General features: G+C 38.1%; 1 protein-coding gene across 1 annotated transcript; it reads left to right on the top strand.

The window, feature by feature from the left end:
- The first annotated feature begins 110 nt into the window (after window positions 1-110).
- Window positions 111-12,442, top strand: dusp22b (dual specificity phosphatase 22b). Its single transcript, XM_056265608.1, has 7 exons — window positions 111-256; window positions 1,187-1,220; window positions 1,317-1,399; window positions 2,730-2,779; window positions 6,549-6,623; window positions 8,303-8,474; window positions 12,166-12,442. Exons 1-7 carry the CDS (start codon window positions 236-238, stop codon window positions 12,274-12,276), a joined length of 546 nt encoding a protein of 181 aa, XP_056121583.1. The 5' UTR covers window positions 111-235; the 3' UTR covers window positions 12,277-12,442.

Raw genomic sequence — 12,442 nt, forward strand, 5'->3', positions numbered from 1 at the left:
CTGATAGCAAAACGACCCGTGAGTCCTTGGGCAGAATTGGTGTCTGTTAATTGTGTACTGCGCCTTTAAGAGAGGCTCCAGGAACTCGACACAGATTTGAGTGAGCACGACAAGTTGGATGTGAGGCTTGTGTTGTGAGCGCTTCCACTAGTGATTCAAAATTGTTGATATACTGGTACAAACCTCGTTTAAGCGGACTCCTGAAATACTAGCCACTGCTAACAAACACCGTGGCATGGGAAACGGAATAAATAAGGTATATGGGCATGCTTCCCTCATCTCCTTCTTCTGTAAGTTAGTGCTTCACGTCTGTGAGTTTGAGAGGGATTATCGATCGATCGATATGTGACAAGAATCGATGCGCCTTCAACACGACGCTGCTTTCAAGTGTTTGTGTTTATATTAGTGATGTTGGCTCAGGAAAGCGTCACTGTTGCTCATACTTTGGGCTAGAGATTTGAACAAATCACTAATTATGAAACTTTGTGACGGAATGATTCCTCAAACTATATTGTTGAGGAGTTGTGGGGTTACTATTAAAACGGATGAAAAAAAAAATCTCACAGATAATATTGAAGATGGACTCTTTTTTTTTTTTTTACTTTGGCCAGTAAGTAACTGCCTATAAACAACCAACAACACGCTAGCAACCACACAACTGCTAGGAACACCTTAGCAACTGCATAGCAACGTGCTGCAACCACTGCTGACAACTAGACCACCTTAGCAACCACATTTAGCAATGTTCTGGCAACAGCCCACAACAGCCAGACAGCGACTCGAAACATCTGCACAGCATTGTGCTAAAAAAAATCGCTCATAGCAATATGATAGCAACCACACATAAGCACCATAGCAACGCACAGCAACATTATGTCATCCTTGTGTGTTATCGCTGGATTGGTCATTTATGACACATTTTGTTTGAGACAAAATCATGCACAGCTTCTATGAAGAATTCACTAAAACAGGAGATCAGGAAAGCAATCAGGGTCAAATTTATTCGCAAAATCAGAATCAGAAGAGTCTAAAATTGTGACCGTGTTTTCTTCCCTGCTGTGACAAATTAGCTGAGTGAACTTAGAATGGTGACTTTAGTTATCTATTTTTTTGAGTGTTGTAAGATGTGGTTTTGTATTATTGTGGTCTGGTAGTGACTGAACAAACACTGCTTGTGTCGTCCCAGGTTCTGTCAGACCTGTACTTGGGTAACTTCAAAGGTAAGAATGGACAACACTGGAACACCATTTTTAATAAGGTGCATGTTTAGGAAAGATGATAAATGTGTTTATTTTTATTTATTTAATTTTTTACAGATGCCAGAGACAGGGAGCAATTAGCGAGAAACAACATCACGCACATCCTCTCCATCCATGACACCGCCGCTCCCATTTTACAGGTAGTTCGTCTCATTTCTTCATGCCTTCAAAATATAAAGAAGCTTTTGATGCACACATACGAGATCAGTGTCAAGTCAGCCGAATGACGACACTACACTCAGTATTTTACCCTGTTTAGCGGCTGAACCAGTTTAATTAAAGGATTAGTTCACTTCAGAATTAAAATCTCCTGATAATGTACTCTCCCCCACGTCATCCAAGATGTTCATGTCTTTCTTTCTTCAGTCGAAAAGAAATGAAGGTTTTTGAGGAATTTTATAAGAAAATAAACATTTACTTTTTAACCACAAATGCTGGTCTTGCGCTTGCTGTGATGCGCCACACATTATTAATCAGGTTGAAAGGTCAAGTGTGACGTAGGCGGAAGTACCGACCCAGTGTTTACAAAGCCAACGTACAAAGACTAAGTCAAACGCCCTTTACAATAAAAGGGCTTATACTTTGCTTATACGCCCTTCTCTACATTACCCGCCTACGTCACGCTACTCTTTCCAACATGATTACCTAATGCGTGAAGTCATGGACGTGCAAGAAAGAACATTTGTGGTTAAAAAGTATATAAATGTTTATTTTCTTATAAAATGGCGGATGGTTAGTCTAGATAAGACTCTTATTTCTCGGCTGGGATCGTGTCGAGACTTTGAAGCTGCACTGAAACTCACATCTGGACCTTTGGCCCGTTGGACCCCACTGAAGTCACTATATGGAGAAAAACCCTGGAGTGTTTTCCTCAAAAACCTTCATTTCTTTTCGACTGAAGAAAGAAAGACATGAACATCTTGGATGACGTGGGGGAGAGTACACTATCAGGAGAAGTGAACAAGATTTATTTTTTACTTTTTGAGTTTGTTCTGTAGGGACTTGAACGGTATTCATTTTATTTGTGAAGATCTTAAAAAGTCTTAAATTCTGCGGATACACTGACTCAGCGACGCGCTTCTCTTACAGGAAAATCTGCCCTTCTGCACCCATTTACTTGTGCCGAAAGCATTTCTTTTTTTGATTTGAGTAAACCAAACTTAATTTGTTGCGTTTTTCCAATGTATTGACAAAATGAAGTAAAACTAAAAATGCCCGTGCAAAAAAAGAAACAAAAATATGAGTTGAGATTTTTTTACATTGTACAAGTGCTTCTCAGTCAGAGGCCAGTAAATATGCATGAGCGTTGAGAGTGCTATGTTTTGAGTTTGGTCCTGAAATGAACACATTGTGGGCATGTGCAACAAAAAACTCTGGATTTGACCAAACAAAAGGTTCGCTGTCTTTCATACTTGGGTTTTGCTCCATCACATATTAGAGCACATCTCCTTCTTTCCTCTGTTTCTTTAGGAGATGACTTATCTTTGCATCCCAGCAGCAGATTCGCCCACGCAAAACCTGTAAGTAGGCTTGGTGCATTTCTGACGGGCGTGTTTGCTAATAGCTGGCCGCCAGTGGGCAGCGCGAGTAACTGTGGCAACCTGAAGATGTCGATGCTTTTCACAAGCAAGCGTTTTAAGAAGTTCTGCATTTACACATGCAGTTCCCTTCATTACACTCAGTCTGTGATGTTGGTTTGTACATGCCATATCAAACTAGTTTCACCCTTGAGTGCACATGTATTAACACACACACACACACAAGCACGTAGAGACCCGCACATACGCACACTTCCTCTTGTGGCTCTCTTGGTTCAGGAAGGAAGTTATGAGCTGGGTTCTGCAGTGATGGCTTGGTCTCACTACGCCTTTATTTTTATCCCCCCTTTACCATCAGCCCTCTTGTCACCCTTACGAGCCTGCGAAACCCGGCCATGCGTAATGTGAAACTGACCCTCTTTAACCAAACTGGACAAACCCAGCCCTTTCTCATCCTGGTCCTGTCAAAAGGATGGATGTTCTGGAGGAAACGCTACCGTACCTGACCGTGCTGTTGAGGCTTTAGAGAAACCACAGTCAGATTTCTGGATTTCTTGACAGACACTCTCTGGACAGTTTCAAGCTAAATAATGTCTGTGTTTTGTTGCTAGTAGGATATTCAAATAGTAAGACGATGCAAAACAGTGTTTCAGCTACATTCATTCTGTCGTGGTGGGCCGCCACACCAACAAAAAAACATTGTAAAGCACTATTAAATTTTCGTGCACTATATTCCAAACCTTCTAAAGTCCTTCGATAGCATAATGTGAGGTAAAAATGAATATTTAAGTCGTTAAGTTAAAGTTAATGGAAACTCATCTCTCATTCTCCATTCAGCATTCAAACAGTTTGCTGGTTAACAAATACAAGCTTTAATTTGAATAGAGTATTAGTAAACGTTGAAATTAACATTAATAAATGCTGTAGAAGTATTGTTCATTCTTAGTTCATGTTAACTAAGGTAGTTAACTAATATTAACTAATGAACCTTATTGTAAAGTGTTACTTGTCCAGTTAAAGTTTGTTGAGTAATTTGTACTTAGTTAAAAGTGTATGCTTTACTTAGATCATCTTAATAAATAATACAGTAGATATTGTGTAGACAACATATTTACATAATAGACGCTATGTGGTACCCACCCGAACACACAGATCTCAATGCTTGGTGCACAATAGACAATAACAGTAACGTTCGTTGGATCCTTTTTGAGTATGAATGTGTCATTTTGAGGAGAAAATTAACTTAAGTTACAAAACTTAACAAATGATAAAACTGGAAATACAGCTGGAAAACAGAGAAAATGCGACCTTAATAATTATGCATGCCCAAGTGCATGATGGGAACACCAGTATCAGAAAGTTGAGTAGCTTTTGCTTAATGTTATAACGTTGATAATTAGACGTTATACTACGGGGCCGTTGAATGCTTGATTCTGATTGGTTGACAGATGTTCTAAGGTGTGCACATTACCACCTCGGGTATGCAGTATTTTCTAATAATTCACAGGCTCGTCGCCAATTCTTTCTTACTTGATCTACAAGCCAAAATTGTATTAATATAGAATTTACTTTTTTTTTTTTTTTTTTTATTCTTGCCTGATCTAACTTATTCAGGTGTAGTTTTTACTTCACCACAGAATCATTTTTTGACAGAATTAGACAGAATTATCAGTCGTAGCACGTCTTGAAGACTTGACCAACCTGCCCGGATCATGGAAAACCTGTAAATATCAGGGAATTTTATAATTAAACAAGTTAATCTGTATTAAATCTGATTTTCTAGTTTTGCTCTGCTCTAAATTATCTTTGCGAGTGCTTGTGGAGAGCAGAACGTGTCCATCATTCTGTTCATCTGGCTCATTTTGTGCATTAAAAAGCATAATGACTTAAATATATCAAATCAAAAGATTGGTACCCTACATGTAAATGGAAATACCAGTGTTTTAAGTATTGCAATTTCATTGGTCAAACAGCGTGGGACCAAGAACAAGTAGAGCACAATAGTTGAAGGGTTAGTTCACCCAAAAATGAAAATGAAAGCCCGGTTTCACAGATAATGTGATTAAGCCAGAATTAGTTCAATTAGGGCATTTAAGTATCTTAAATAAACATGCCTTAGGAAAAAAAACACATTACTGATCTTGAGACAAAACAGTGGCATATTAAGATATTTAATATGATATATTAAGTGCAATTTGCTTTCAGTATAAACAGCTCAAACATGCATTTTAGTCTGGGACTAGACTTGAGCCTTGTCTGTGAAAGTATCTGATTTTAATAGTACTTAAGTTTTTTACTCGTACTGAATGTAAGAGACATGCCAGTGAAAAACAAGAAATGGTTCATTTGTGAGGAGAGCAATCATGTTTATTTTCTAAAATTAAAATAAATCTGAAATACTCAATATTGCAATAAATAAAGGTCGACACAACAGCCTCTTAAACGTCTATAATCACATAAAGCTCTGTTAAGCTCAAGTGCTCAAAGAGGCCACAAGTAAGCCAATATCCTTCAAAAAGTTCTCCTCAACATAATGCTTGTATAATGTGAAGTAAAATCAAGTAGTCGAAGTCAGCTTGCACTGGACATGCTGGTTTCATGGAGTCATGCTCTCATCTCTTATAACAAAGTAAAGTAGCCTTGTTGACACGTTTGGGTGAGTAAATGTGAGTAAAGGCCAAACGCACGAGATATAGGACCTCCAATAAACTTGCAGAAAAAGTTAGGTGCCATTCAAAATGTAACGAGTAAAGTAATGCAATATCACAAATGCACTGGATTAAAGAGTATATACTTATTCAAAGATCATTCGTAGTCAAGTGGAGAGTAAAAGTAGCTAATATCTTTGATGCTCTGTAAAACTACAAGGTAGCCAACAAGTTACTTAAGTACAGTAACTAATAACATTTACTCAAATACTTTATATACCACTGAATATGTATTTGGTGTATGTTTGTAGAGTAATTAACAATCAAGGACCAGAACTATCCATTTTATAATTTCTGAATAATACATTTTATATTTAGGCCAGTGTTTTACAATACTGACTCCGCTTGAACTCGTCTCTGAAATGTTTTGAGCATTTCAATACACACTCATTTGAGTGTCAGTATCAAGCCTACTTAAACTTTGACTGGAACTGTGAAGGCCGCTATGAGCAATCTGCATCTGGAAAACATCATGTATACAGGATGTCTCGTAATTCTCTGTTTACTCTTACGACCTTCCCGCCACTGGAGGAACAGCGCTGTCAGCGTCATAGTCTGAACGCAGACCTCTACCACATGTAGATGAACCAAAACTGACCAAATGTAACGCAAAAATTTATATAATTTACTCACCCTCATGTTGTTCCAAAGCTTTATAATTTTTTATTATTTATTATTTATTTTTAATAAATTTTTTATTGTTTATTATGTTTATTATAACCCCCCCCCCCCCCCCCATCCCATACAGCAAAAGTTGTTTTGGACCCCATTGACTTTCATTGTTAAAAAAAAAAAAAACTTTTCTTCAAAATATCCTTTGGTGAACTCTTTTTAAGCCACACTTCCTGCCTGAATGTCAATGCATTAGATAACAAAATGTCCAAACAAATATTTGACATTCATACATTATGTGTGTCTACAGTGTCCAAATATGACATTACTGCATTAAGAGGTTATATTTCATTTCAGCATCCTTCACATTTGTGTCACTTCTGTGTAGACCTATATGTGGTTGAAAAAATTGGTCTCTTTCCCCTCCGCAGCATTCAGCATTTTAAGAAGAGCATTATGTTCATGCACGAGTCCCGACTGAAAGGGGAGGGCTGTCTAGTTCACTGGTAAGTGAGGGGTTTGTATGTAGGGCTTGACATTGACATTTCACCTCTTCTAGACACTTTGGCGGGTTGAATTTTATAAATATATACATTTTTCAATTGTAGTCTTTTAAAAGGGCATCTGAAATAATTAAGTGCAATTTAGTGTTGTCAAAAATATCGTTTTTACGATACATATCGATACTGAAATATCTGAAATGCTTCCAATACTCATTTTCCGCAGATTTTGGGCTCAAACCTAAAGTGCGCAAACATAAATCCACCATTCGGTACTAAATTGAGTTCTTTTTGCTGCTTATTGCGCTTAAACAGTCAAATACACACAAAATAATGACAAAATGTCGGTCTTGGCGAGTATTCACGTAAATATAGGCAGTTACAGTATGTTTTAAGAGAATGGAAACAGTTGAGAAAGAAAATGCACGTGTAACAGTATAATTGATCCGTGCTTCAGGTCTTAAAGCGACAGCAGCCTAATAATCCTGCAGCCAAATTATGAGATAATATTAAAAATATCTATATGACAGTTTTTCCCCATGGTATCGATGCCAAATTTGTGGCCAGTGAAAATGCTGAGTGGCTAGTAACTTGTAACAGTGGCTACTGAGCAAAAAAGTGAATGTCAAGCCCTGTTTGTACTGTATGTCCTCTAACTACACTGTAAATGAACTGATGTTAGTAGGCCCTTATGGTTGCATGCACCAAGATATAAGAGCCTACCTTAAGAGGAAGCAAAATGTGCACACAACCAAGATACCAGCCCTAATCGAGCCCAGTGTGATAATGTGAACAGCTGATAACTAGGTGTCAAGGGTGGTGGGCTATTTTTGAACTTCCCATAAACAACAGTAAACAAGAGCCTCTCTGTTTGACATGAGAATAAAATGCAGCATAATGTGTAGAGAGCTTTATTCTGGGAAACATAATGAGGTAGGTTTGAACTTTGAAATGTGAACCTCTTGCAACGTCAACGAAGTTGAATGCTTAGGGTTTGGGGCTCGTTCTAATCCCTAACCTAAACAAACGGCAGTAATCATTGTCGTATCGTCCTGTAGTTATTTTAATGTCAACGTTTTGTGAAAATATTAGAATCAAATCAGTAAAAGAAACTAATGTACGTATACATTTGAAAACGGCCTTTTTCCTTTAAATACGCTTTCCGTCCACACTAGCGTTTTCAGGCGTTTTCCGACGTTTCAGTGTGGATGAGAAACTTTTTTAAAAACGCTAAATTCACCTTTATTTGTTTGGTCTAAAACGCTAAAACTGCTCTCGTGTTTTACCACAGGACAGCAAATGTGAGTAAATGCTCTCATGTTTGCAGGACTGTGATATGAAGAGTGTACAAAGTAACATAATTTAGCAAATGTGTGACCGTAAATAGCACACAACAGCCACAATACCGGTATAAACATGAATATCTATTGGTACAATATGCGTCACATGACTAAACTTAAATCCTCGTTTTGAAATACCTCCGTTTTGACAGTCCACACTACAACACGAAACCGGCGTTTCCAGATCTATCCACTTTGGAGAGCGTTTTCAAAAAGCTTCGTTTTCATTAATAAAAACATGACGGAAGGCCAAAACGGATAGACAAAGATGCGTTTTCGAACTTAAGCGTATCAGTGTGGACATGGCTTTAGCGAGTGGCTGATTTTTGATGTCCTGTGACCCAGTCTTGCTGGCGTGTCGCGCAGCGTGACGCTGGTGGTGGCGTACGTCATGACCGTCACTACTCTGGGCTGGCAGGACGCTCTGGCCGCGGTGAAGCTGGCGAGACCCTGTGCTTCACCTAATGAGGGCTTCCAGACGCAGCTGAAGGAGTTCGAGAGCACTCAACTACAGCAGGTGATTCCTCCACATGTGATGAGTGAAATGAGATTGCCAGTGGTTAGCAGCACCAAAACGAAGATGTGATAAGCCAACAGCGCCCTTTTGAACCTCATGAGTTCATGTTTGAAGGTGGATGATCCTAATCAAATGGGTTTGTTGTTATCTTTACAAACCTGACCACTTTACCATTGACCTGGAATCATGTCAATGACCATGTTTATGTGCAACCCCAGGTTAGCGTCGTTCTACACCCTGCTTCTGACCCCAGGTTAAGGAACGTTTTACATGTGTAAAGTGGGTTAGTTTTGGCTGTGATTGGGCGGGTTTTGAATAGCAGTTGGGCTGGTTTTGTTACGCAAACCTGCCGACTCAGATGCTTTGCACAGTCACGGTAACACGGTGCGCTGTATGAACAGTATTTGATATTTTTTCCCCTCAAACACTGAAACTAGTGACAGAAGAAGCGACAACTGGAGTGAAGAAGAACCCGTTTCATTCTTACCTTTTAAAGTCTGAAAAGTCCATTCAGGATAAACTTAAAAGGTTAAATTTGAAACACAAAAGTGAAGTAACCTTAAAGGTTAGTTCACCCAAAAATGAAAACTCTGTCAGTAATTACTCGCCCTCATGTTGTCCCAACCCCGTAAGACTTTCGTTCATCTTCGGAACACAAATTAAGATATTTTTGATTAAATCTGAGAGCTGGATCACTCCTCCATAGGCTTCCTTCTCTGTACGGCCGTGATATTTCACGTAGTGATATTGCGCAAAGCTTCTAGGTTGTACGTCACGCATCACACACATGACCAGCGTCTGCCAATAGTGAGCCTGCGTGTGACGTGCAACCTAGAAGCTTTGCGAAATATCACTACGTGAAATATCACGGCCCACAGAGAAGGAAATGATTCGTTGAATAAAGTCGTTATTTTTGTTTGTTTTTTGCGCACAAAAAGTATTCTCGTCGCTTGATAAACTTATGGTTGAGCCACTGTAGTCACTCGGACTATTTTAACAATGTCTTTCATAACTTTTGGGCCGGCCAGTTTCGATCCCTTAAGAAGCCTATGGAGGAGTGATCCAGCTCTCAGATTTAATCAAAAATATCTTAATTCGTGTTCCGAAGATGAACGAAAGTCTTACGGGGTTGGAACAACATGAGGGCGAGTAATTACTGACAGAATTTTCATTTTTGGGTGAACTAACCCTTTAACACTACAGTGAGTCGGCAATGTATAATATGAGGATTGCGATGCGAGAGCCTTTATTTAAACATGCGGTATTCGTCCAGTAAGGGTATTAAAGGATTAGTTCACTTCAGAATTAAAAAATCCTGATAGTGTACTCTCCCCCACGTCATCCAAGATGTTCGTGTCTTTCTTTCTTCAGTCGAAAAGAAATGAAGGTTTTTGAGGAAAACACTCCAGGGTTTTTCTCCATATAGTGACTTCAATGGGGTCCAACGGGTCGAAGGTCCAAATGTGAGTTTCAGTGCAGCTTCAAAGTCTCGACACGATCCCAGCCGAGAAATAAGAGTCTTATCTCAAACCAGCAGCCATTTTTTTTGGAAAATAAACATACTTTTAGTTTTTAACCACAAATGGTCGTCTTGCACGTCCACGACTTAGTATACAAAGTATATTAATGTTTATTATTTTCTTAAGACTCTTGAAAAACCTTCATTTCTTTTCGACTGAAGAAAGACACGAGTATCTTGGATGACGTGGGGGAGAGTAAATTACCAAACGTGGGGGTGAGTGAATATACATTTTGAAACGTTATCTTATGAATACCCAGGATGATCAGTGTGAAACATGAAGCAAGATAACCCAGGATTCCCTTTACCGGGGGTTTACAGTCACCAAGGGTTTACTAGTTCAAGCGTGATTAACCCGATGTAGCAAATTAGCTCTAAATAAATATTAATAATCAATGAATACATAGGCTAAACCACACAAAAGGAACATCATGAGATGGGAAAATTAGATACATGTTTATACATTTCTCAAGTGGTTATATATAGAATATATAGGATTAAAGGGGTTTATTTCTCCTCCTCAGCAAGAATTAAGTGAGAGTCACAACTCTGCAAATTCCTCTTGGGGTCGTAAAACTCATCAGCCTCAGTGTGTCCTGTAACAGGACTCCGGGTTCTGCCAGTGTTGGCTTTATTTGGGATGTTAGTTTTGGGGGAATTTTCATAGACCTTTGTTGGGAGAGTGAGTTTGCTGGATTATTCATTAAATATAATGAATAATTTATGTGTGTCTGATTGGTCCAGATGCTACACCTGTAAAGCCAAAAAATTAAATAACAGTCAGAAAAATCTAAAATTGGCATATATATTTGATACATCAGGCTTTTATGGCTCAAATAGAATATAGTGAGAATATGAAACTCATACTTGGGAAGCTCAGTTGCCCAAACTGAGCAAAAATATGCAATTTGGTGAAAATGCTGATATTTATATGGAAAAAAAGTCTGATAGTTTGTCATGTAAATCAATGGGATCTTTAGAAGAGTATAGCGACTACTTGCATAAAATCATATAAATATCAGTCGTCACTCTATATCTGCCTATAATAAATAGTAAGATGATATTTTAAATGCTTAGTTTTATGATCAAAGCTCTGTAGTTTTAAAAGTTATAACGCAATGATGATTGAGAGATGAACAAATATATGATGGATCATATTTGAGACTCACATTTGAACATGATTTAAAAAAATAAAAAAAATAATGTATGGATAATCAAGTAAAGCTAAGTTGCTTCAGTCCAGTAAGTGTCTGGACATCCTGAAATATTACTGAAATTATAAGTGATTCTTACGTTTACTTTATAAAAACTGAAGATTTCACTGCAAAAAGACACGTGAAGCACAAGCTGAAGCTGAATGTTTGTACAATTATACTGAAATTATACCTTTTACATGCTAAAAAAAATCTAAACTCAGAAGGACTGTAGTAGAGCATGTGCATTAGGGGTTTTCAGCAAAGTTTTACTTTGTTACTGTTACATTATCATGCTAGCCAACATTCATATTCTAAATAATGCTAGTGACATGGCAAATCATGTTAGCAACATGTTAACTCATGTTAACATGTTAAATCATGCTAGCGACATGCTAATTCATGTTATTAACATATTAAATAATGCTAGCAACGTGCTAATTAATGTTAACAACATGTTAAACGTTAATGACATGCTAATTCATGTTAGCAAAATGCTAATTAATGCTAACAACATGTTAAAATCCTGCTATTTCATGCTAAAACATGTTAGCAACAGGGTTTTTCAGCAAAGATTTCATCGTGTTGATCATTTAGAGGCCATATAAATCTGGGAACACTTTATTTTACAGTGTCATTGTTACATACTTTACATGTAGTAACTATAGTTTTAACTATAAATTATGCAAAATTACACGCAACTAACTCTCAACCTAATCCTAACCCTGTAAGTACATGTAGTTAATTATTACTCAGTACTTAAAACATAATTACACTAACAAAGACACCTTAAAATAAAGTGTAACTGAAATTTGCATATCAAATACAGTAGCTTTATAGGGTTAATATGTTGGTTTCATGTAAACACATGATCCAAACGGCGATTTCTATAAATATGAACACAGCTGGGATGTGGTTGCATTAATCAGAGTCACTCCACTTTCTGTGCTGGATGATAGTTGTTGACGTGTGTGTTCAGTTCCGAGAGTGGCTGAAGGAGGAGTACAAGGAAAGCCCCCTGAACGACGAGGAGGAGATCCGCACTCTCCTGGCCCAGAGTCCCGAGGAGGACCCGCTCCAGGACGCCTGACCTCACTCCTCCACACTCATCTCACTGCCACAGCTCATGGTGGTTATTATGGCACAGCACTGTTTTACTTAAGGACTCTTTGTGTAAATATGCAAGGTTTTAATGATTACTACTGATGTTAAAGGCACATAATTGTTCACAGATATATTATAAATGTTGATTTATA

Source organism: Rhinichthys klamathensis, unplaced genomic scaffold, assembly GCF_029890125.1.
Source record: "Rhinichthys klamathensis goyatoka isolate OS25496 unplaced genomic scaffold, OSU_Roscu_1.1 h1tg000011l_1, whole genome shotgun sequence".
Classification (NCBI taxonomy): Eukaryota; Metazoa; Chordata; class Actinopteri; order Cypriniformes; family Leuciscidae; genus Rhinichthys; species Rhinichthys klamathensis.